At 41.1% G+C, this 24667-nt stretch overlaps 1 protein-coding gene across 3 annotated transcripts in view; it reads right to left on the bottom strand.

Annotated features, from left to right (window-relative positions):
* The window catches only part of atrnl1a (attractin-like 1a), a 250037-nt gene that overhangs the window by 110016 nt on the left and 115354 nt on the right, over positions 1–24667 (bottom strand). For all 3 annotated transcript variants that reach the window (XM_034898108.1, XM_034898107.1, XM_034898109.1), the window contains 4 exons: positions 19084–19136; positions 10351–10445; positions 9233–9311; positions 6118–6275 (listed from right to left, as the gene is read on the bottom strand). In XM_034898108.1, coding sequence (XP_034753999.1) covers positions 6118–6275; positions 9233–9311; positions 10351–10445; positions 19084–19136 — 385 coding nt within the window. The remainder of the gene's footprint in view (positions 1–6117; positions 6276–9232; positions 9312–10350; positions 10446–19083; positions 19137–24667) is intronic.

The following is a 24667-nucleotide window of genomic DNA, read 5'->3' on the forward strand; positions in this document are numbered from 1 at the left end:
TGTGTGATACAGTTAACCGTTTCATCTTCTGGTTTGATCCAATAAAGGACTCTTTGTAACTGACATGATCAGAGAGGGTGTGTGTGTGTGTGTGTGTGTGTGTGTGTGTGTGTGTGTGTCTCAGATATTGGATTAGGAGAGGCTGCCTATTTAATGATGGCAGGCGCAGAGGATAGTAAGTGACTGAGCACTACGCGGCAAATCAAATCATCGGACCAATCATGCCAGCCCTGAGATCGCCTGCAACAAAATGGCTGCTGACCTCTGACAGAAGGCTTTTAATCAGCTGGCCTGTAGGCTGTGATGCATGCGGGGACGCAAAGAGAGAGAGGCAGAAGACGCAAAAGAGCCGTGTTGTTCAGCGAAAATTACAAATAAGGAATCAACAGAGCAGAAACAAGTTCTTTGCACCGCAGTGTGATTTGTTTCCTGATGTCGATTTTATTTAAGTGTCTCTGAAACATGGGATAGTGGGAGAAAAAGGGCTGTTCATCGCTGGTGTTTAAAAAAGAAACAGTTAGGTCTCAAGTTATACAATTCCTAGCTAAATTAACAAGTTATTTCTTTCAAAACAGAAAGATGAAGAGACAAACTGGGTCGTGTTCCCACGTGTTTGGGCCATATCAATAAAACATGGCTTTGGGATTAGAAACAAATCCAGGCCAGTCCTAGTTTATGGAAAACAGTGTCAAAATTAACAAATTACAGTGATGATCTATATTTGCCTGTGCCATAGTGTGTTTCTTCACTTATTTTGATATTTCTATCCTAGCAGATCACTTTAATTCATTTAAACCTAGCAATTGGCATTTTATGGTAAAGTTCCCTATGCCAATCTCTAGGAATGGTGAATGGTGTGTGATGAAAGAGGGGTGGGGGTGGGGGTATTTTAATTCTAAATGCCAAAGAAACTTTATTAGGGTGCATAGTATCCTGATCCATGAAATAACTGGCCTTTAAAAGTAAAGATCTGCCCGCCTCTATGGGAATTAAAAGCATGGGTGTCTATACTCCTGCCCCCTGTATTTTAACAAAGAATGTCTTTTCATTTTCAATATATCATTCATTCACAAAGTAAACTGGTGTCCTTTAAGGTTGGATTTTTCTTCATTTTTTTAATGAAGGGTTAGATCAATTTCCAAAAGATGATTTTTTTGTTTTATTCCTCTTTTTAGTCAACTTAAGCACAAGTTCCTATACTCGTGAGCAGCACTGTACATGTACATTTTTTTCTGTTTTTATTTGCTAAAACTAGGAATCATTTCTAGATTATTGCTAAATAGGGTTAGCGTTATCAGGCACATGAGTCTTATATATGAATGGATAAGTGTTTTGGATTTACTTTCCTATAACAAGCTTTGTGTTTCTGGTATTCTAAAAATGACCTTTTGTATTGTGAACATAGACATAGTTGTTATGGTTGTGAAGCTATTTAGGGCAAATGGTCCCGTGGCCCTATTGAAGGCCCAGGGTCCAGGACTACTAGCCTGGATGTCATGCAAATTTAGCCCCGCCTGCAACATTTGAGGTCGGGAAGTTCGGTCTGGACTTGCGCAGCAAAGCTCAACTCACAGCGGTTTGGACCAATCGAATTGTTAGGGGGCGGGCTTTATATGATGATGGGCAGATGATCAACGGTAACATGATTAACCACGTCACCAAGCTTGGGTTTAAGTTGTTTTCAACAAAGACGGCGACCGCTGCAGAATTGAGACGTGGAGATTCCTCCATGGTCTTTTAGAGAAGATATCAACAGCACATTCATTTTTAAAAAAAATTAAGGAGAGAACAGTGATCAAGGCCTCTGTCAATCGGAAAGGTGTTTTTGCTGTCCTCCTACAGGATTCAGCAAAAGTTCAACATACGTCACATACTCTGTTGCCCTGATTGGTTGTAGGTCTATCTAAGTGAGTGCAGAGGCATTTTCTTTGCTGGTTGGGATGAAACACGGCCAATAATCACAGCCCAATGGAGCAGAATCAGACTCAGTATCAGACTAGGATCTGAGAATGACGACGTCAGGCTACAGGACCACGGCCTGCCACCGGTCTAAATGATGGTCTAAATGATCTTTACCCATTTCTGGAACATGAGGACATACTGTATTTGTCTTAGAGTCTGTGCTTTCTTGATTTATTTAAAGTAAACAGCTAAAGGGAAGCTGAATACTGTCCACAGCTGCAGCTCACCCCTACATACATTCAAAGCAGGAACCTTGTGGTAATTATTGCTCCACGGGGGCGAGCGCAGGCGAGCGAGGGCGGAGGTGCAAGGTCGGCGTGACAGAACCAATCAAGATCTGTTCCAGCAGGATGACCGATTCCAACACCTTCCCCTGCCTCACAGACAGCCCCGGCTCCTAGCTGACGTCAGGACGCCGCCAGGGAAACACTCACCGCTCACATTTGTGTGTGTGTGTGTGCATATTCTATGTGTGTGTTATCATGATTTCTACCTTCCTAAGGACACATCTCCGTTTTCAACCCCCCCAGGTGACAATATTTGTCCATGTGACTATTTTCACGTTTTCTTCCAACAAAGAAAGGTTGCGTTGGACTTTCTCATTGGTTGTAAAAATTCCATCTTGATCTATTATTAACCCTCATTTTAATTGTAATGTTCTAATGATAGTGGCTTTTAATCTTCATTCATTCATTTAAATTTGTAATACAGAACAACGTTATAGATTATGCATTAATATTATATATTTTTTAACATTATAAGGACATGGGGAGATAAGGTGAACAGTGACAGCGACCGTGCGGTTACTCTTCATGTCCAAAACACGCTGAGCAATTGAATGATTTCATTTCTTGCAATGAGAGCGGAGGCCACAAAAACACAGACGTTACTCCTCACGATGAGAAAGTATTTGACAAAAGAAACAGCCTCATCGGTCGTATGTGTGGAGAAGCTACACATGTTGTCTCGTTGGGGAAGTTACAATAAAATCAGCATGTATGTGATCAGAACATCTAGTCACTGCTTCCCTTTAAGATTACAAAGCAGTGTCTGCAAAGTAGGCATTTTGTGAGGGTGGCAGAAAGAGGAAACCCCATAGATTGTCCCAAATAGAGACTGTTCATCCTGAGTCATTACATGGCAATCTGTCTCTTAGAGTTTGGTATTTTAAATGAACAATTAAGACTTTTAGGCTGAAGGTGAAAGGACAGAAAATGGGAGGATGCTTCCTCTGAGGGAAATGATTAGTCACCGACAGTGGCTTTGAAATCATCTTAAATTATCCTCCCTTCTGAGGAATAACTAACTACTCCATATTTCCTGACATCTGGCCAGTATTTGTGGAGATCGGTTGCTGTGAACGGTTTGTGCTTTGTCTCTTCAATGGGTTTAAATCCAACTATTTTTGTGTTATTGTTATAAAAGAGACAGGCATTTCAAAAAAGCCTCTCATACAGAGGGTGAATACAAGAGCAGGTGCCATGAGCAGTATGAGAAAAGTGTTTTTTTTAACATTAAAGCATGTTAACATGTTCTAGTAAAAACACAAAGTACAAGTATGAAAATTCTAGATAATAGTTCCCATTTAAAGATGATATGTTTCCACTTTGTATCATTAATATTAGGACGTAGAAGATTTATTTGATATATCAATCCATATCAAAGTGTTGTTACAACACTTTTCCTCTCACGTGAGTGTGAGCGTGCATGTGGATGCTTTTTCGTGTGCACCTGTATGTGTGTGTGTGCACATTTCTATTAGATCAAATATATCAGAGCAGGTCATTACCAATTCTCAGGACAATTTCTGATCCTCGCCCTGTTCTGGCGTCAGAAGCCACCAAGGTCAGAGGCCCACGGACGCCGAGTGCTCCTCATGTTACACCCATCATGTCTGACATGGCGGCGAGATAGGCCTCACCGTGGTAATTATCATATCACTTTTCAACCAGCAGATACATGGAGCTCTGATAATGTAGCATTAATGGGAAATGCATACGAGGGGAGCGATCAATGGACAAATGACCCATAACGAGGTGCCGGACACTCAGCAATAAACGCCAACATTTATATAGACCAAACGACTGTGATAATACAAGCTGATTGGGATTAAGTTTCCAAATTATGTTACCGCTTGAACTCATGTGCACAGCTTTGATACATTATATCTTGGGTTTCAAATACATGAGCATTTGGAAAATAAAATAAACAAACATTTCATCAAGAGAATGGCTGGAAACAAGTTAATATTGTAGCAACACATCATCAGTGGCAGAGTCGCTTTAAATCAGTGGAAGGGTTTATTTCCCCACAAAAATAGCAATGGATGGACGAATAGATTAAAAAATGGGTGTTTGTGTCCTGTGTTTTAACCCCAAATACAATATTTTTTCTACGTAGTCCTACTAAACAAACTAAACTCAACTGTCATGTGACAGTGTCTTGTGAGTTGTCATTTGACCGACCGGCGGTTCCAGTAATTTGGTACCCTGGAAATCCAGAGTTCTTGCGAGAGCACAATTTGAATTTGCTCAGTGAGTTTCTCTGGCATAAAGTAATGCTGCTCATTAACTATGCCCTTGTAGCCAAGCTGCACCAATCACATTGGTGGATCTGATATAAGTCTGTTAAGCATGGGGGTGAATCAATCATGCTTTGGGGTTGTATTGCAGCCAGTGGCACAGGGAACATTTTACAAGTAGAAGGAAAAATGGATTCAATAAAATTTCTTGATGCCATCTGTGAAAAAGCTGACGTTAAATAGAGGATGGCTTCTCAAAATGGATAATGATCCTAAACACACCTCAAAATCCACGATGGATTACATCAAGAGGCGTAAACTGAAGGTTTTGCCATGGCCTTCACAATCTCCTCACCTCAACATGATTGAAAATCTATGGATAGACCTTAAAACAGCAATGTGTGATAGACAGCCCAGAAATCTCAAAGATCTGGAAGACTCTTGGCTGGCTACAAGAAGCGTTTCCAAGCTGTGAAACTTGCCACATGCACTTGGTGCATTTTTAAGAAAAAATAATCTGTTCAAGGTGGGGACATTTTACGCAATCCATTTTGCCCTCAAGTCTCTTAACAAGAATTATTTTTGTTGAAATAAAAAGATTAAAACATGTTAGTCTTGTAGTTCAAAATAAGCTTCACAGCGATGGATCATTTCATGTCTTTTGAATCCGTATTTTTGCTTCAACTTTCACCTAATTGTTCATCTCTCCATTCAACAGTCCATCCACTCATCCATGCATCTGCTTTATGGCTTTATCCGTCTCCAGACCTGCTGTCCCTTCTCCGTCATACTGTCAATTAGGCATGCTTCACTTTGTCAACACTGGACATTTTGACTGTTCGGTAGTCCCAACATCAGTTAACCAGCCTGCCTGTCTTAACTCTCCCCTAATTTCTCCATTCTGTCACTTCTTGACTCCATTCATCAGCACACACCCCACGCCCTGCATGACAGTCATCTTAAAATATCACTGCTAAAAGTCTACTTCAATATAATGGATCATAAGGCTGCAGCGTGAATATTTAGTGAGTGTGGCTGCCGCCTGGAGATTTAATCCGGTGCTGCATAATTGATGGAGAGACATTGGAAAACTCACAGATCATTAAATGTGAAAGCAGATTTGCCAAACACTTTTCAGAATAGTTTATGCTCAATGTACAAAGCCTGTCAGGACTATATGTTTTACAGAGAGACAGCTCCTGGAAGATGCTGATGATGATGCTGATGATGCTGCTGCTGCTGCTTCTTTTCCCTTCTTTATCCAAACACTTAAACTGACTTACTTAGAAAGAGGACTCAATATTATGGCTGGATGTCCCTTGCAGAATTGTTCTGCAGATCAGAAAATATCGGGCCTTTAATAAAACCGTTATATTAAAAGGTTCCAGCTTCTCAATGTGAGCCTTTACTCTTTATATAAAAAACTCATTATGGCCTTTTTGTAGCAGGAACTCGTGATGGTCCTTTATCACTGTTCTAGATAGAAAGGTCAACCTTTGACAAACATGATCATTATCTGTAGCCCTAACAGCAAGACTGTTTGGGTTAGAATGATTGTAAAACATCTCAAATGTTCCCCTTATCCACCTCACAACTAAACCCCATGCATCCTCACTCCGCCCTGAGCCTCTAACCTGGATCTTGATTGGCCAGCTGAAGTTGGACATATAGACGTAGAAGGTGATGTTGTGGTGAAGTCTGAAGTTGAACTTTTCACACGAGAAACTGTCCCGGTGCTCCTTGATGTTGGTCCTCGTGATGATGGGCATCTCCTCCCCTGAGATGGTGCCAGCTGTGAGAGGCAGAGAGCAGTTTGAGAAAAATACAGTACAACAGAGGGAAGAATCAGGACAATTTATTGGGTATAAAAAAACATAAAACAATCAATACTGTACCAGAACTACGATATTTCTTCAACCCAACTGAAATCATTCTGAATACAGATTCCAACTAAAGCGTTCAAGTGAACTCTCTCCCCCCTTTCCCCCCTCCCCCCTCCGTTACATAACATCCTGGTCTTTTGGACCCACAATGGCTGCCTTGCACTACTCCACTTGCACTACTCTACTTGCACTACTCCACTTGCACTACTCCACTTGTACACCTTGCAACTTGTTGTTGTCCTGTTGTCCTTAAAACACTTCTGAACACATTTCTGCTGCTCTTATATAACTAGCACCACTATGCTACTGCCTGACTTTTGCACTATTATATTGACTGTATGCATAATTGCACATTTTCAACTCAAAATTTGCTGCTCTTATTTTTTTCATTATATGTGCCTTCTTATTTTTACCTTTTATATTGTTTACTTGAATGTTATGTTTGTCTGTGGACCTAATTAGTAAAATATGTCTTGTCTCCACCGTGGGATAGAGGGAAACGTAATTTCGATCTCTTTGTATGTCTCGACATACAAAGAAATTGACAATAAAGCAGACTTTGACTAAATAAAGTGATCCAATCAGATGTGCGAGTGCATGCCCCAAAGTGTCTAATCATCGCAATAAGAGAGGTGAGTAACTTTGTTCGGCCCTTTCGACCATCAACATCGTCTTGGAAAGGCCTCCAACAAAGAGATGTTTCTGTCCCTCCCAGAAGCACGAGGACAGGAACCTACCCAGTGATCTGTCTACTGATAGCAGGACTGTTCATACTTATCGCTGTTTGCTTCTGGTTGTGATGAACCAAGTGGAAATGAACGAGCAGCACTGTTCAATGGTAACACTGGATTTACAGAAATGCCTAAACAAAACAAGGTTTCGTGGACTCTAATCTTTGATCAGACATGTCTTACTTATATATAAATATTTTTCATTTATCTCGAACCATCAACACCAAGTTTAAAAACCAAACCCAAACATAGTCAAATCTATCAGAATTGAACAAAATATAAAAAAAGGATACGTTTGAGAAGGAGCAGGCAGCAGCATAATGCTTATAAAATCCTGCCCCTTTCTTCATAATATCAGATTATTACAAAGCCAAAAATGCACTAATATGATAACTGGCAGTCCATTTTGAAATTAAATAAATAATTCATAACCTTTTTTTTCCAGCTACCTGGTGCACATTTTCTGTTAGAACATTTTTGAAATAAAATTCTTTGAGGCGGGAATATTTGACGCAATGCATTTTGCTTTGAAGTCTTTTCACAATAATTGTTTTATTAAAATAAAAAGATGTTCAATGGTACAAATTGGATTTACAGAAATACATATAAATATATAATTAAAATATCATTTCTTTTCCATCATGTATGTGATTTGAGATGGCCTCCGTGTTAAGAGTTGGAGACACTAAGCGCTGAAGCCTGACAGATCATTGCTGGCTCAGAGACAGACGACTAGGGACAGGAATGTCCACATGTGTCACAAAGTACGTTGTAAATGTCAAAATATTCTTCTTTGCATCTGAATCTTATTGTAAATCATAGAAAAATCATAGCAAAATTGTTTTACACAGAAATGTCACTTTATTGCAATAAAAAAAAACTACATTTGGCATAATTACTATGAGTAAAAGTAACGGATTTTGGATGGGTTAAGGACTGTGGCCCATCAGCCGAGCTGCTAACACTGTGAACATAATTGTAAAGATATTTTACACAGAACGTGGTTAGCGAGCAGGTTGAGTGAAAACGTCTTGATTTTAAAATCTTTGCTGCCTGCCTTTCATCTCACGCAGGCAGTGGTGCCGGAGACACCTCGCAGTAATTCAGAGCAATGCGTTTACATTTCTCTCAGTGCTGAAGTGGTCTCATTTCAGTATCCTGAATCAGCGTGTGTAAATGACTGAGTTATTCAGACGCTAAAATAATAAAATATGTCCATCTCCTGCTTTATCGGGGCCATTAAACACTCCGTAGTAGACTGCACACAATTGCACACACAGAAAAGGCCCAATCCCAGAGTAAAAGAGGTTCTGGGCCCCGAAACACTGAGAGCAGAGTGCTTTAGTCTTAAATGAAATCAGGAGGAGAAATGTGTAAAACAGCCTAATGCCAAAATTTTAAAATAGCTTCTGATGCGTTTGTCAGGAGGGGGGAATCTCCAGGAGGCGAGCAGGAAGTGGATCTGACCATTAAACTGGAGGACACTAATGAAAGACACTGACTGTGTGACATCTTTAAGACTGCTAAGTGACAAAGCTAAACAATCAACCACTGCATTAAATTCAAGTCAAATGACATGTTATATCGCAGCTCATTTTGTTGCATTAGACAGTACTGAAATGTCCTATTATAAAAACTAATGGGGTGTTTTTAAAGAGAAGATTGTTTTTAAAGGTCTCATATTAAGCTTATTTTCAGGTTCCTACTTGTGTTTTGATTTTCAACTAGAACATGTTTACATGCCTTAATGTTTCAAAAACACATTATTTTTAATATACTGTCAGTCTAAATATGCCTGGATTCACACTGTCTGAGAAGCTTGTTTTTGCGCCTGTCTCTTTAAGTCCCCCTACAGAAAAATTGGATTGAAATCCAAGTGAGAGTGTTTTGATACTGTTACAGTATTCATATAGTTTTACAATATGGGACATTTAACTATTTTTAGTAATGTTATGTTCTCATTTAATTACAATTTAAATGTCTGATTATAGTCAAATCAGCCAAAATGAGTCAATTTACCTGTGGGATTACATTTGCAAGGCCTTTTAATTTGGTAATGGACTTCAGAGAATCAGAAGATCAAGCAACAGCATTATTATTAATATTAAGTATAATTAAGTGAACATGCTCTCTACCTGTTGAACTTAAGGACCAAGTGATGTTGAGGTTGAAGTTGTTCGAGGCATTGATGGACATGTCGAGGTTCTTGTTGGCCTTAACACAAAGACAAAAGAAAAGACATGCGAGGCTGGTGTTACACATCTGGACATATACAGCAACACTGGATCTCAAGTGGAAGCAAGTGTTACACTGCGGGGGAGGAAAATTAGGAAAGCAGAAGATGCAATCAAACACGATATGTTGACTGCTGGGTGGATTTTGCAGTTCATGTATATACCTTTTTTAAACTTATTTTCCTTCCAGGTTTTAGACCTTTTGCACTCTCGTGTACATTTATAATGTCCAATAGGAGAGTTTTATTTGAGCCTCTCCATGTTCTACTCAACTTGGGTCACCCAAGGCGTATTTTAATCTATTGGCCTCTTTTTGTGTCATTCCATTGATTTTTGTCAGCAATTCTGCCTCGAAATTCCACTTTGAGTTGTATCTGAACACAGCTTCAGGCTCTAAGGAAGAAAAACCGGTCCGATAAAACTCCAGATCACTGTTGATAGCAGATTCCTACATTTAGAGAGTTAAAGTTCTTTAACTTCTTTTAAAAAGCATCCTGGTGATCAAATTTTCTTCTTGCACATCAGGTTTCTAACGACATTGACCAGTTCAATTTCAGTTGCGGGTTTTTGTCTCAGTGACTTGAATGTATTTTATTTGATAGGTCAAATTAATTTAACAAAGTTCCGATACAGAGTATGAACAGAAGACAAGTCCAACCAGTCAGTCGTTTGATATTCTGGCTCAAGGGATGTACGTTGTCGGGATACTGCGTGACATCCGTTGATCCAGATGTCCCTCCCCTCTTACTATCGCCACAATCGGGGCTAAGCGTCACCTAGGACTGTTGTGATTGGTTTAAAGAAATACAGTCAAGCCAGAGTACCCCCCCTTTTCTAGAATAGACAGACGTAGGATCATACTCCATCGCTGACACAGCACTGTAAAATAGTCGCTTGATGGATCAGAAGAGTGTCACAAGTATGATAAATGTTAGTGTGATTTACTTGGAAACACTTCCTTTTTTCCTCCTGGATTAAAGGTGAAAAGGAGCAAAAGCCCCCCCCTCCCCTTGTGTTACCTGTTCAGGTGTAGCCATGAAGTTGATGCTGGTGTAGTGGCGGTCATCTTCCTGAAGCAAACTGAAGGTAAACTGGTAATCGATCAACAGGTTGTCTAGACGGCGGTGAGAGAGAGAGACAAGAGAGAGAGACAAAAGAGACAGAGAGAGAGAGAGAGAGAGAGAGAGAGAGAGAGAGAGAGAGAGAGAGAGAGAGAGAGAGAGAGAGAGAGAGAGAGAGAGAGAGAGAGAGAGAGAGAGAGAGAGAGAGAGAGGCAAAAGGAATCTAGTCAGAAAGTAATACAGGGCTGCTTTATTAGTTTTATAAGTCAGATGTTCTTTGTGCCGACGTGTTTGTGTAACAATAAGGTTCTTTCTGGGGTTTGTTTTTATTTTTGGTGTTATTCAGTCAGAATGCCAATTCCAAATAAAACCTCCACTCCGGCTCTTTTTATTGACGACGCCATGAAGCACAGACAGATTTATGAAAGTCAAAACATAGACGCTGCCCGCGAGTCGATACTCAATTAGATGATTAAAACTTCAGCGGTGGAGTTTTGGTCAAAGATGTCAAGCAGTGACACAATAAACAAGAAGAGCTTATGTGTGTACGATCACGCACACAGATATGTTTTATAAATATGAACACCGGCGCTCAAAATCAGGATGCCATTTTCTAAGACAAGCCAACCAATCAATAGAACATGAGTCAGAGTCTATATAATCATGTTCTATCAGAGATTTAATCATTTTTTGAAAGCAGCTCCTATTGAGTGTCTGGAAGCTGCTCTTTATCAGCGAGACAATGACCAATGAATAGAGGGGGAATAACAGTGATTCAACATCTGGACAAACAGCAGGAGCCATGCTGGGTCACCTTGTCTGCCTGCCTGATGGGGGGGGGAAGGGATGGGGGGCGAGGGGGGGGACACCGAGGAGGAGAGAGAAAAGAGGGGATAAAAAGAGAGAGCAGCTATGTGGCCATGAGAGGATACCAGGGTGAGAGGATATTTTTTGAGTAATCAGCGTGACTGCTGAGTGCTAACCCTTCAGGGCAATCCAGTTGTGTGTGTGTGTGTGTGTGTGTGTGTGTGTGTGTGTGTGTGTGTGATTGTGTTAGTGTGAGATGCATCCAGGGGCAGCTCAGGTAAAACAGACTCACACAGGCAACAATAATATTTTTTTTTTTTATCTGAAAAAAGCTTTTACATTGGTAGTATTATATCTCAATACCATAATTATTAGATTCCAGTAGGTCAGTTAATGGGAGCTGCTAGACAATCTAGCAAAAATTTTGAAAATTCAATCCAATTGTTGCATCACTGACTAAACTATCTATCCTCAGCTGCACATAGGAGCTGTTTAGCAGTCAACAGCCGAGGACTGTGGCTGCGCTGCAGACCGTGAGTCACGTCATTTACTGTATAAATGTCGGGGAAAAAGAACATCCAGTGCTGTTGCGGGAAGTATGTTACTGTCTAACGCTGAGTGGCAGCAGTCAGCAGGGACACTGCAGGAGCTTTTTGACTCACAGAGCAGAAAAAACTATTTTATTGTCACACATTGTGTGTAGAGAGAGCGAGAGAGAGTGAGAGAGAGTGCGAGAGAGAGAGAGAGATGTTAAGTTATTATCACCTTCCTTTCAGCTTTTACAATCCCGGGGCGTCACCAAGACGAAAGCAAATTATGTTTGACAAACACTCTTGTTTTGTTCAGCCTTCATGGCAAGTTAGCCCGAACGGCAGATATCATCAGATCAAAGACAATATTTTTTCCCAAACATCCCTCTTCCTCCCTCCCTTGCAGGCAGACGTGCACTGCTGCTACTCAGTTGTTTATCCCATAAGGGTCTTCAGTACAACTTCAGAGTATTTGGGTTTTTATACTTTGTACTTGTTGTGTGTGTGTTTTTGTGTGTGTGTGTGTGAATGTGTTTACTTCTCAATGCACCCAGTATGTACTCATCCGTACGGGTGCATGCATGTTTTGGGTGGTTGCACACATCTACCTGCTTGTGCATGTGTGTTTGTGGGGGTTTGTGGGGGTGTACAGGGGCCTGTGTAGTTAACCAAACCCATGCAAATGAGTACTGCACAAACAGCTCCACCAATATGTTTGATTTCAAGGCTGTTAGGAACCAGAGCACCAGCCAGGTTTAAAAGTTCATCTCGTCTAATTACGAATCCCATCAGAGAAATCTGACAGCAGTTTTCACTTAGGAAAACTCAATTACACGCGTGCAACTCCAACTCTGGATGAATCGTATCAAGTTATGAGCCATCCCCAGAAGAACTGAAAATAGAGATAGTCCATGCCAATTTCTCAGGTTCACAGATGGGTGATCTTATTACCATAATATGTAAGCTGATTCAGCCTGTATGAAACAAAACACTAAGGATGGGGAGTGAGAAGGCAGAAGAGAAAGCCCTCACCCGGAACGCAATCTGATATTCCAACAGGCTGCTTCGAATAGAAATCCTAAAAATAAAAGGAAAAAAATCAAATATGTGAACTTACCTACAATGTCAGTTTGTCAGAATGTCTTGCTGAGGTTTCATTTAATGCTTGTTAACAACTCATTATTTCCCATTTGCAACACTGCCAGGCAGAGTGCAGGCCAGACGTCACAGCCTCCCCTCGCTGAGAAAGCAGGTTAGAGCCGGGGGAGTAAACACAAGGACAACAGAGCTTCCCAGTCAGGCCTAAACGGAGTTCAAGGTAACCTGAAGGTAACGTATGCATGAGGTTAGGTGACGCCGATCTATTAGAAACTCCCTGTTACTCAACAGCACAAAGATATTTGGGATGGCTAGTCACAACAATCAGCAACTAGAGACTATTTACTGATTCTAAGCACGCAAAATGCCAGGAAAGACATGAAATCAACACGTTTTTTTAAAAGGGGTTGGGGATGTTGTAGTAGAAGGAGCTTAGTTACACGCACATCAGGTGCAAAGGGTGTCTGTTAAAACAGCACAGAGGGAAACACCTGCACACTCAATATTCCAATCTACAGATCTATTTAAATGGAAAATGTTCTGATCTCAGTCGGGTCTTCATCAGGTCAAACGCATTCACAACGGTAACCACAGTGTGGCCTAACATCGTGACCGGTACCCGGTTCACAGTCACCTTGTGACGGCGACACTTAACGGTCTTGTGAACGGTTGCCGGTAGCCGTAATGTTGGGGGATACCATGCATATGTTGGTGCATTGCTTTTTGTAGGATATCGTACAAACCCCTTAATGACAATACACTGGCAGGGAATGGATAGTTCTATAAAAATGCATGAGAGGAAAACATGAACATTTTGAACATAAAATATATATACAGATGGTATACCCCCTAAATATTTTATTCCTCCTCTTACCTATAACTCCAATAGAGATACAACTAATCAAATACAACTAATCAAGCTTTGGAAATATTTTGGTTGTCAGTGTCCCTTAATAAATCGAATAGTTGTATTTTTTGCTACTGTAAATCTGTTTAATGTGAGTGTACATTATTGAATTGAGACACAGCCAATGTGTATATTTCTTCTATCTGGTGTGTGCCCTCGCAAAGTGTTACATGCTGTATTAATACATATTAAACCCTTAAAGGAACTTACTCAGACTCATCTAAAATCTGCCAGCACTCTTAGTCATCTGTCAAAGAGTAACTATTGGATTGCTAAAAAGGTTTTGGCCTGATAGGACCAATTAATCGCACATTGGATAGGGGTCCAGAGTGACTGCCTGTCAGCAAATATTGAGGCATTCTGGACTGCCGCCAGATCCTGGTCTAATGAAGGGCCTTAGGCCAAGAACGTTTGTCGATTGATGATCTTTGCTATTACAACTACTCTGAGGTCTGAATTGGACCCAACATTCACAAGCTGACATTTCATGTGTCTTTGATATCATGTTAGCTATAAGAGGAAATCTAAAATCATATCTAGTTGAAATTTTTTCATCTCTCTCCATTCAGATTTTGGACGTCACGTCATCATTCAGTCCTATTCCGTGCTGTCCATCACTAATTGTCGTTTTAATTGGGATTGTGAGGCTGTCAGTAAATATTGGATCCACTGTTGTTCGGCCTGACTAAGCTTTCCCAGCAGGCCTGAGGGCAGCGGGCGGCACCGGCTATGGAGCGACTGGTGTTAGCTGGTCTATCCAGTGGACGTGGTGGGACACTTGGTGGCTGTCCCTAATTAGACGTCCCTTGTAGCTGACTGAGATGGACCATGACAGTGGTTCATTAAAGCATTGTCCTGGTGATGCCGGCTCATCCACGCTAGCCCTACTGGGGGCAAACTCATTAAATAGCAAAGTTGCTTTTCATCAATTGAGTGGTGGGTCAACGTGACAGTGTTAACTGAACCAAAGCATCGCTCTCTGCACTCAATCACTAAGTCAGATGAGCAACACAACCGTCAATAGGACACTCACACTCACATATAACAGTCTGATGAAAGCATCTCATCGACATCAACATGAAGTTTCTGTGTTTTTGTTCAACTGCAGTATTTTACAATGGTTGCAGTTGTCTGATGTAGTTCCTTAATCCTAAAGCTGACATTTTTTTTATCTTCTATTATTATCAAACAACCCAGAACCAGCCATGTCTATTACCACTTGAGCCTGCATTAGGACATCTTTATTTGTCTTTAATTTATGTTTTTTATGTTTATTAATACAATCTTCTGTTTATGCTGAATATAGACTGCTTTAATTCTGTTTATTCTGATTCAATTTATTTATTATTTTTGAGAGGGTGAGCAAGCTGTCTGTATCTGTGTATTTGTAGTGTATTTTTGTTGTATTTGTGTTTACTTAATATATATTGATGCATTTAAGTTCACACATTTTCTTTCATTGCAAGAAACATGACAAGTGTAGTTTATTCCTTTCAACAATGTATACATGGAGCCGCATTACAGAGCACGCTCAATGACATCCGCCCAAAATAAAGCCTCTCTCCAGAGAGCAAAAATGTATTTGATGAGTTGTTTCACACAAAAAATATTTTTATAGTAACAAAAGGAGTTGGTCAGCATATGCATTAGTGAATTGAAGCACTATCATCACTTGATTTTAAAGATTTTACCAGTAAAATTGCCCTTTAAAAGAGTCAACTATTTGAAAAGACTGTCCTCTCTCAGTACCAAATGAGGAAGAAGCGAGTTTTTAGGAAATAGAATCAAAAAGGTCAAGAAAAGGTTTGCTCAAGGGCACCTCAGTGGTGGCAATGATGGAGGGGCTAATGCTCCTCTCTCAGCATTCCCCACCCGATTTTTTTTTACCCTCCCAGTCACAAGCTCACTTCTCTAACCTTTAGTCCACTACTGCCACTAAATCATAACGGACGTTATCTCAGGACATTATAAAGATGCAATTCCCCCCAAGAACATGCATTTAGTGCAACTGCGTCAACAACAAAAAACTTCCTTTTAACAGAGCGAAACCTCGGACAGAACCAGACTAAGTGGGCTGGCATCTACCTCGTCCAGTTGGAGAGAGAGAGAGAGACAAAAACCTACTTTACGGCTTGACAGTACTTGATAATTTGAGAAAAAAGATCTGGTTGGTTTTGCATCAATTTCTTTTGGTAGAGTCACTGTTATATACAGACAGCGTCTTTATCTATAGCATGCCCCCACACTCATGTTAGACGGAGGCTTGAATCCAAACACACTGCTGCCATAGTGAGACAGAGCCCACACATTTACTACAGTCACTGACTACTACAATAACTCATGTTCAACAAGTATGCTTACAATTGACATTGAAATAGCCCCGCTATACAAATGGGTAAGACAAAAGAGAGGCAGAGGGACAGAGGGAGAGGCGAGTAGACTGCTAAACATGTGTGCTTCAGAGCAGATGTCAAGGGGGCTGGACTTCTGATATTCGGCTGTTCAACCTCGAGTGCTTGTTTGATCGACATAATGGCCTTCCATCCACCGTAAAGGAGTTTGAAGCAAGTGCTTAACCTCTGTTCCTGGACTCCTGGGTTCCCTGTAAGGCCTTTGTGTCACGGTGGCTGCTTTCTAATGCTGTCAAGCCGTCAGTTGCTACCACATGGATGGAATAAACCCAGCCTGATGCACTCTCCGGCAGCAGAGAAATTGTACTTAAGATCAGGTTGAATACAAGTAGCCACGTCCTTTGACAGACACTGCAGGTTAGTAGGCTCAACCTGTGTCACTGTGTGTATAGTGGTTAACCGGCTGTTTGGCTTGGGACCTTTAAAAGTGAAGCATTAAGCTTGTTTGAGATGAGTTGCGCCTCGTCTGGAAAGTGGACGCAGGGAAGCGGTGACAAAAAGCTAGGATCAAGTTTCCAGCCGTAGCTTGTTGGCAAGGGGTCTAAATAAAGCTCCAAAGTTAGGTTACATTTTGTTGAGGGGAAAACTGGCTTGGCCTCTATCAAAGGGCTCTGTTGACTTCTGACCTCTCCAGATATCTGAATGATTTTTGCGTTGATAATCCCATGCCGTTTTCTTTGTTTTTCCATGAATGATTTACAGATTTTTAGTCATTCTTATATAAAATGGCTTGAAAAACTAGTGCAAATAGCTGCCGTAAATGGGAAAATAATCTCTTGGCTGAATGTTTACAACATCTAGCTCCACCCCAGGTGTGTATTCATGTGTATACCATGTTTGCTTTCTCTTATTCAAACAAAACCTACCCTTTTTCATAGACAACCGAAGAGATAATGTGCCATTAATGACAGAACATACAGTAACGTGGCCAAATGCATCTCTGAAAACACAAACCACTTCAGTTGCAGCCATAGAGATGTCAAGGAGCCGTGCACCTACAGACTTTAGGAGCCATTCAACTCTGCACTTGTGTAATTCTGTGTCTGACTGTATGCATTGGTATCAGCTACAGCCCTTCACAATATTAGACCAGGGCACTGCATTAGTGCCATCTAGTGCTTTCAAACCTCCGTCCTGAATCCAGAAGACCATACAATCCTTCAAGTATTCAATAAAACAAAAGTTGTTTTTGTGATCAAAGGCATATTTGAGGTGACCAGTGTAATCTGCGGCACGACTCCTTTGATTGCTGTATCCTTTCAAGCCTCCGTCATTGAAACAATGATAGCCCCACTCAAGCTAGAGGGCTATTGACATTGACAGGACTTGAACTTCATTCTACTGTGTTATAATATAACTGATGATGGTTATTCTTAGACTGAGTGTGTGCATGCGTTTATATGTGTGTGTGTGAGAGAGAGAGAGAGAGAGAGAGAGAGAGAGAGAGAGAGAGAGAGAGAGAGAGAGAGAGAGAGAGAGAGAGAGAGAGAGAGAGAGAGAGAGAGAGAGAGAGAGAGAGAGAGAGAGCACGCTGCAGAGTGAGGCAGCATGTGCTTATGTGCCACAAAACATCTGTATTGACAACAGCATTCCTCCTCTGTCTGCCCTTTAAATGGAAAAACCAGCAATTTGTCGCAAATGAGCTGAGTCAAATGTGATCCCTGTGAGCATCTGGACAGAAAAAAACTTGGTCTCTCTTTGTATCCCTCTCCCCTCTCTCATGGTGGACCTGAGTGATAGTAATGATAGCCCTCTCCGCTATTGCTTGTACGTTTAAAACAACAATGTTCCCGTTTTCCTGACAAAAGAGAGCTTTCCGCGGTGATGCAAAGTATTTCCAAAGTCAAGAATTAACTTTTAACCTCAAAAGCCTCTCTTAAAAGCGAAGGCAAAGCTTGTGAGAAATTGTTAACGCAACAAGACGTATTAGGGTGGAAGTTGGGGTGTAACTGTTGTATGCTCTCTCCTTCCAACATTACACAACAATCCTCACAGCGGGACTCCCCACTGTGATGCTAACACCTCCAGTGCTGCCAACTATTCCTGCTCAGCAATAACTTTTTGCTTCTCCATCTTCTCCAACTTCCGTAAAGTATTCTGCTGCTTTTATTCTGCATCTAGACGGTGAAGTGGGTCAGAGGCTACATGTGGCCCTGTCACGGTCTGATCTGATCAAGTGTGTGAACTGTCCAGATGATGGCTTTCAGTTTTCAATTTACTCTAAGTCAATTTACAGTCATCAATGTCCTAAAGTAGCTGTAATACACCTTTCTAGTTACACATTAGACTTTTAAGATCCCCCTGTTATCTGACAGCAAATACAAATATTAGCATGTGCATTATTTGTGTTTGCACACGCAACTGTGGCCATCTGTGTCCTGAGTAGTTTCAAGCATGTTGGAAACAGGGCTTTGTCAAAATAGGGCTGACCACACTGCGTTGATGGCATACCCTCCTAACCCACCCAAACTGTGTCTTTTTCAGATAAATATGAGCGTTTGGAACATAGTGAACGATGGATCGACAGCAGAAAGTACGTTTATTCAGTATATGTTTAAAACTCACGGAAGAAAGTATTAGTGCAGAAAGGTGGACTACAGTATGTTGAGTGGTTTTGAAAAGTATCTATGGACAACTGATTTTGCACCTTGCTGTACTGTAGCTCCTAAACTATGTGGTCAAGGCTAAGCTTTTGTGGCAGTTGACCACAGTTTGGCAGATGATTGCGGATGTTCAGCAAGTTCATGAAAGTAAGTGTAAACCCATCAAACCATTTTAAATCAGGAAGGCTAGCAGGGTTAGCATTTAGCTTTCATACATACAGCCAATGGTAATCACAGGACGCAGATGGACATTGTACATAGAAACAGGATATTTCTCTCTCTCTCTCTCTCTCTCTCTCTCTCTCTCTCTCTCTCAGCGGCGGCAGTGTACTTACAATAACATGTTCCTCTGAGAGGGTTACCAAGGTAACGGTTCTCTGAGTCACATCTGGAACAACACAGGAAAGACAGGTGGACAAGGAAAGACAAGGAGAGAGAGAGAAAGAACAGAGGCGTTAACAAGGGTTTAGTTTTTACAAAGACACATTTCAGTGTTAGCGTGGTTGTGTGTGAGTGTTAGGTGGGCCCTTGCTGCAGGTATTGTTTTCCCACAGCTCTTTATGAGGTGATGTCCCTTGACAGTCCTATCCTTGCTGCTCCCTTTTTTCCCCATAAGCCAATTCTCACACACACACACACACACACACACACACACACAATTATGAGGGAGATCACCTACCCTCCTGATGCACTATATACAGTATATACACACACATATGTAAACACACGTAGGCAATAGTGCGACATGGTATATTTATATTAAGTAGTATATTACGCTATGTTGTTGAGGTTTTTTATCAACTTTTTAAGTCCACAGAGAGAGATTTGTATTACAGTATCTCTGTGCTGCATCATTTTTAATCCAAGTAAAAAGGTTTGTTTTGTATCATCTCTTTCATTCGGATGCTTAGTCCTCTCTTTAGATTGACATTTATCACTGCTTGTTAGTGGAAAACTAAATAGGAAACATAGCTGACATATGTTTGACAAGGCAGGAGCAAAACACTGACATTTCAGTTTTAAGTACATCACCCACCGTCCTTGTGGATATTTTTCCAAAAGGAAAAAAACTAATGACTAATGTATCAGACGCGGCCAGTCACTCAAACAAGAATCTACAAAGCATTTTAATTTGACATTTCAGCCATTTCTCGGTTATTCACTGTGACCAGTGGGAGGTTGAAGCTTTTTAAAAGACACTCATTTGTGGAGGGACAGTAATTGGCTGCAGTTGAAAGTCTTGACCTTAAGGTGAAGAGGAAAGACTAATGACCAGTCAGCTCTGCCGCAATAAAAAAAACAATGGTTGTCCAGTAGAAATGTGTTGAAATTGTAATCTTTGTTCAAAATACATAATGGAATTAGCATGCGTTTCAAAAGGTGCTCCAAGCGATGTCACGCATGTTTTGGGTTACATTTGTTGTCACATACAGCAAACATCTCCTCACTATCTGCTAGCTGCCTGTCCCCAGAACACACTGTAAAACATCTCCTCACTATCCGCTAGCTGCCTGTCCCCAGAACACACTGTAAGAAACATCTCCTCACTATCTGCTAGCTGCCTGTCCCCAGAACACACTGTAAAAAACATCTCCTCACTATCTGCTAGCTGCCTGTCCCCAGAACACACTGTAAAACATCTCCTCACTATATGCTAGCTGCCTGTCCCCAGAGAACACTATACACAATAACCAACAAGAATTGATTTGGGGGTGAGGGTAGGTGCGCAGGGGCATGGAAGGGAGAGGGAGGGGCCGGGATAAGGAGGAGGGGGGAGGGGCAAGACTTTGAACGTCAGCAAGAAGTAACGTCACCCGACATCGCTTAGAGCACCTTTAAAGAGCCTTGGGGTGCAGAAACATACGTCCCTCAAGGATAATGTACATTTTAAAACCCGACATAAGTAATATCAGGGTTCGCGATTTTTGCGTGGTATCATCCAGAAATGTACACGCTTCCGAGGCCATTAAAGAGTCAAGATGGAGATGCGTGCCTGAAACAATGATAGGAGAATAGGAGAATTACGGAATGGCATAAGAAAACAAAAGCCAGAGTCATTACACTTTCACTGCCAAGACACTGTGTGCGTGTGTGTGTGTGTGTGTGTGTGTGTGTGTGTGTGTGTGTGTGTGTGTGTGTGTGTGTGTGTGTGTACGTACAAGACATTTACAAGACATTCATCTGGAAGACTTTAATAAGAAAAACAAAAGTGGTGTTTATTGACATTGCAACAGCTGGAGTGATGTTCTGTACTGTGGCCATTTAGAAAAAAAGACAACTCCCTGGTTATTAAACCCACATGCAGATATTTAACAAGTTTTACTAAATAAGGAAAGTAAATCATCCAAAGCACCCCAGGAGTCCACACACTATCTCACACTGTAACGGATGAAGGGCTGGCCGACTCAGAAAGAAAGAGAGAGAGAGCATGGAAAATGAAAGAATGACGAAGAAAGAAGAGGAAACATGAGGCCAAGTGAGCTTTACAGCCGGAGTGTTTGCTCGTAGAGCTGCAGCGGGTCGCTCAGCAGAGCCGGATGCTGAATATTTCATTTTTCTATAAACTCCGGCCAAGGGCAAGGCTGAACCTTGACAACAAGTTAAAGAAGTAAAGAGAGAAGTAAAAAAGAAGAATAATACTTTGGGTCTCACTTTGTTTTGGTCGGATTAAGAGACTTCCTGACGTCTACACCAAGTTGTTCCAGTAAGATTACTGGTGAACTACAGAATGGACCTTCACAGGAAGATGAATGAGCTCGTATTTTAGTTTTAGTTTTTTTACTACGGCAGCACTCAGTGGCTGTCGTCTTACGGCATTAATACAGAACCACTTACTGGTTGTCATCTGCATTACAGAAAGGAACCGAGGACAGAAGAGCGGAACGAAGGAAAGAAAGAAGCAAGGAGGATGGATTGTGGGAAAGAAAAAAGGGTAGATTTAGGGTAAGAAGGGAGGATAGATTGAGGGAAAGAAAAAGACACGAGGAAAGAAAAAAGAAAAAGAAAAAGAGATTAGGGTAAAGAAAAAAAGGATAGATTGAGAGTAAAAAAGAAAGAAAGAAAGAAGTTAGATTAGGGGAAAGAAACAAGGATAGATTGCACGTAAAATGGAAGCAAGGTGGATAGATTGATAAAAACAAGGAGCAAAAGACAGGGGAAAGATTGAGGGAAAGCAAAACAAAGAGAAAAAGGAAGAAGTGAAGGAGAGAGAGCCTTTCTGAACAAAGAATTTGGGCTGCAGAGGAGACTTGGACAGAGAGCAGCGTCGTCCCAGGAGGATTCTGGGAACTTAAAAGCTTTGGAGTCGATTCCAGCCGACGATGACAACGCAGCGCCTCCAGGACAACAGGATTTATTGTTTGATTTATTTATTTATTTATTTATTTATTGTGATTAATGTGATGCATAAATTGCTTTGGGCCCTCTTTAGAGCCAAATAAAATCTACAAAATACATCAATCAGACTTCTTTATTCTTTTAAATGTATGCATATGTTCAAATATTACACAGCAATTGGGTCTCTCCCCCCCCCCCGAGGATTTTAGACACACAGGGTATTAGTTTCAATACCGTCATCAAACGGAGCGAGCATCCAACTTTTCCCGAACCCCGTGGGGAGGCGTGGCACAACATCATGGCCACCAACAAAACTCCGAAGAGATTGTTCTTGCTCTGGCTTTAACTTCTGGATATTCGGGGGCGTTGCCAAAACAAACCGAATCACTTCACTCGCAACTTTCTCCACCGCCATTACGGAAACTACAACTAAAACTAGCGCACAACTACAACGTCATCGTTCTCAGCCCCTCCCTCTGTTCGCTGATGGACCGCCACAATATGGCCGGAGAGAAAACAAGAATACATTGCAAACCCAGACGGTGTACTGAAGGAAAAGGAAAATTACAAAGTACATAGGAGGGCGGAGCCAGGCTAGCTTTAAGCTAGTGATGTATTATTCCAGCTTTAAAACCATAACTTCACAAATTTTATCTCAAGCTGCCCAAAGCATCAACAGAGATGGTCACGTAGATGGCAAGCTGCTGGTACTGCCTGACTGGGCCCTGAGGCAGAGCCTGGCCACGTACAGTATGATATAGGGTGTTACATGCATGGGTTCAGAGAAGAAGGATAAGCAGACGTGTAGGTTAGGTAAAGGGCAATGACGAGCTATTTTCTCTCCTGGGGGACACTTAAAGTCCTGGACGCAGAGCTACGACTAACATCAGGGTGACGGACACTTAAGCTGCTTACAACAGCCTAATGGGGACAAGATAAAGGCCACAAAGGACTGGACTGCCTCATCACTTAAAACACACTCTGAGCCCCCTCTCATACACACACACACAAACACACACGACAAGTATTTGTGCTCTACTTGCTGTTCCTGTAAATCCTGCCAAGATAACTAACTTGGGGATAAAGGTCACAATAATATTGGTGCTGCGTGTTTGTTTTTGTGTCTGTAATTTCATTTATTCTATGAATCAGAAGATATTTCAACTATTACACTTTTTACAGGCATGAAAAGAATCTGGGGGCAGATAGTAAAACAGAAACCATTCAATTTGACAAACAACATGCACGCTCTCTTGCTCCCTCCGCGCAGTCAAGTACAGTAAAAGATGCAAATTAGCAGGCAATTAGTGGAGTTCTCTACATTTGGAGCAGAGACCAATTAAAGCTAAATCAACACAATCAACACAATCAGTTAGAGAAAACAAGGAGAGATAAAGTGGATACTTTAGCAGAGTGAATGTCAAGAAAAGACTCAGGTCTCACACGGTAAAAATAAGATGAAAGTCCCGCCAGGGCTCGACCTTCAACAGATTATTCAGGAATGTTTTCAGTTGTAAACTGTGACCAGACTCAAACAGCAGGGGAACATCTGGTGAGCAAATGGATTCCTTGAGGATCTGTAGCTCAGGTGTAGACCATAATCCAGCAATCCAGACCTCTCCCGTTGACAAGCTGGGCTGCCAGTAACAACTGTTAGGGTTCACACATTCACACTGGCCTCGTAAACACACAGTGGACTTAGTGCACGCTGGCTTTAGATATGAAGTGTAGATATTTGACGTGGATATTTAGATTGATAGTTTTACTCTGCAGGTGCTACAAGCTGAGGTCCAACATTTTGGTCCAGAGAAGTATCTCTCGACAGCTATTGTGTTAGGCAAGTTGTACTTGTAATACATTATAGACTACTAGTAACTGTCATTTGAGAGTAATTCGTTATAATACAACCTTACCGTCTCTGAATTGTAATGTGTTACAATACTTTTTATTACTTTTGAGTTACTTTCACCAAAATAACAGCGGAAGTTTGACTTGGCAGATGGCTTGTGAATCAACATAAATTATATGTATATGTGTAGCAAGCTTGAACGTTAATTCCTGACATGTTTCTATCTGTTAACAGTTTGGACACACTGATGTCTGCGCTGACGCACCTTTATCTGTTGGGACACAGATGTTGTCCGTCCCGTCTCTGGTTGTGTCTCTGACCATGGGAACAGAGACGGGACAGCTCGCTTCAACGCAGCGAAATAAGATAAGAAAATCTTGATAGGTCCCTCAGTGGGGAAGTTGTTGTTTAAAACAGCAAACACAAGAGCAGAGATAGATAGTGTCCAAGGAGCATGAACTAGTGTCAAAGAAAGAAGTACCGTTCTTACAGTAAAATAAAACTAAGTTACTGTACATTAAAAAAAGACTAGAGTAGACTATGTCTTATATAGTCTCCTGCAACATTAATAAATAATTACTGGTAGTGTAAAAATAACTCTTGAAAATAATATCCATCTTGCAAATGTATCCGTCTCTGCAGTCATTTTTTTCCCTGGAAGAAATGTTTTGCGATGTTGAATTCTTTAATATATATATATATATATATATATATATATATATATATATATATAT

The sequence above is a fragment of the Etheostoma cragini genome, chromosome 17 (assembly GCF_013103735.1).
Source record: "Etheostoma cragini isolate CJK2018 chromosome 17, CSU_Ecrag_1.0, whole genome shotgun sequence".
NCBI lineage: Eukaryota > Metazoa > Chordata > Actinopteri > Perciformes > Percidae > Etheostoma > Etheostoma cragini.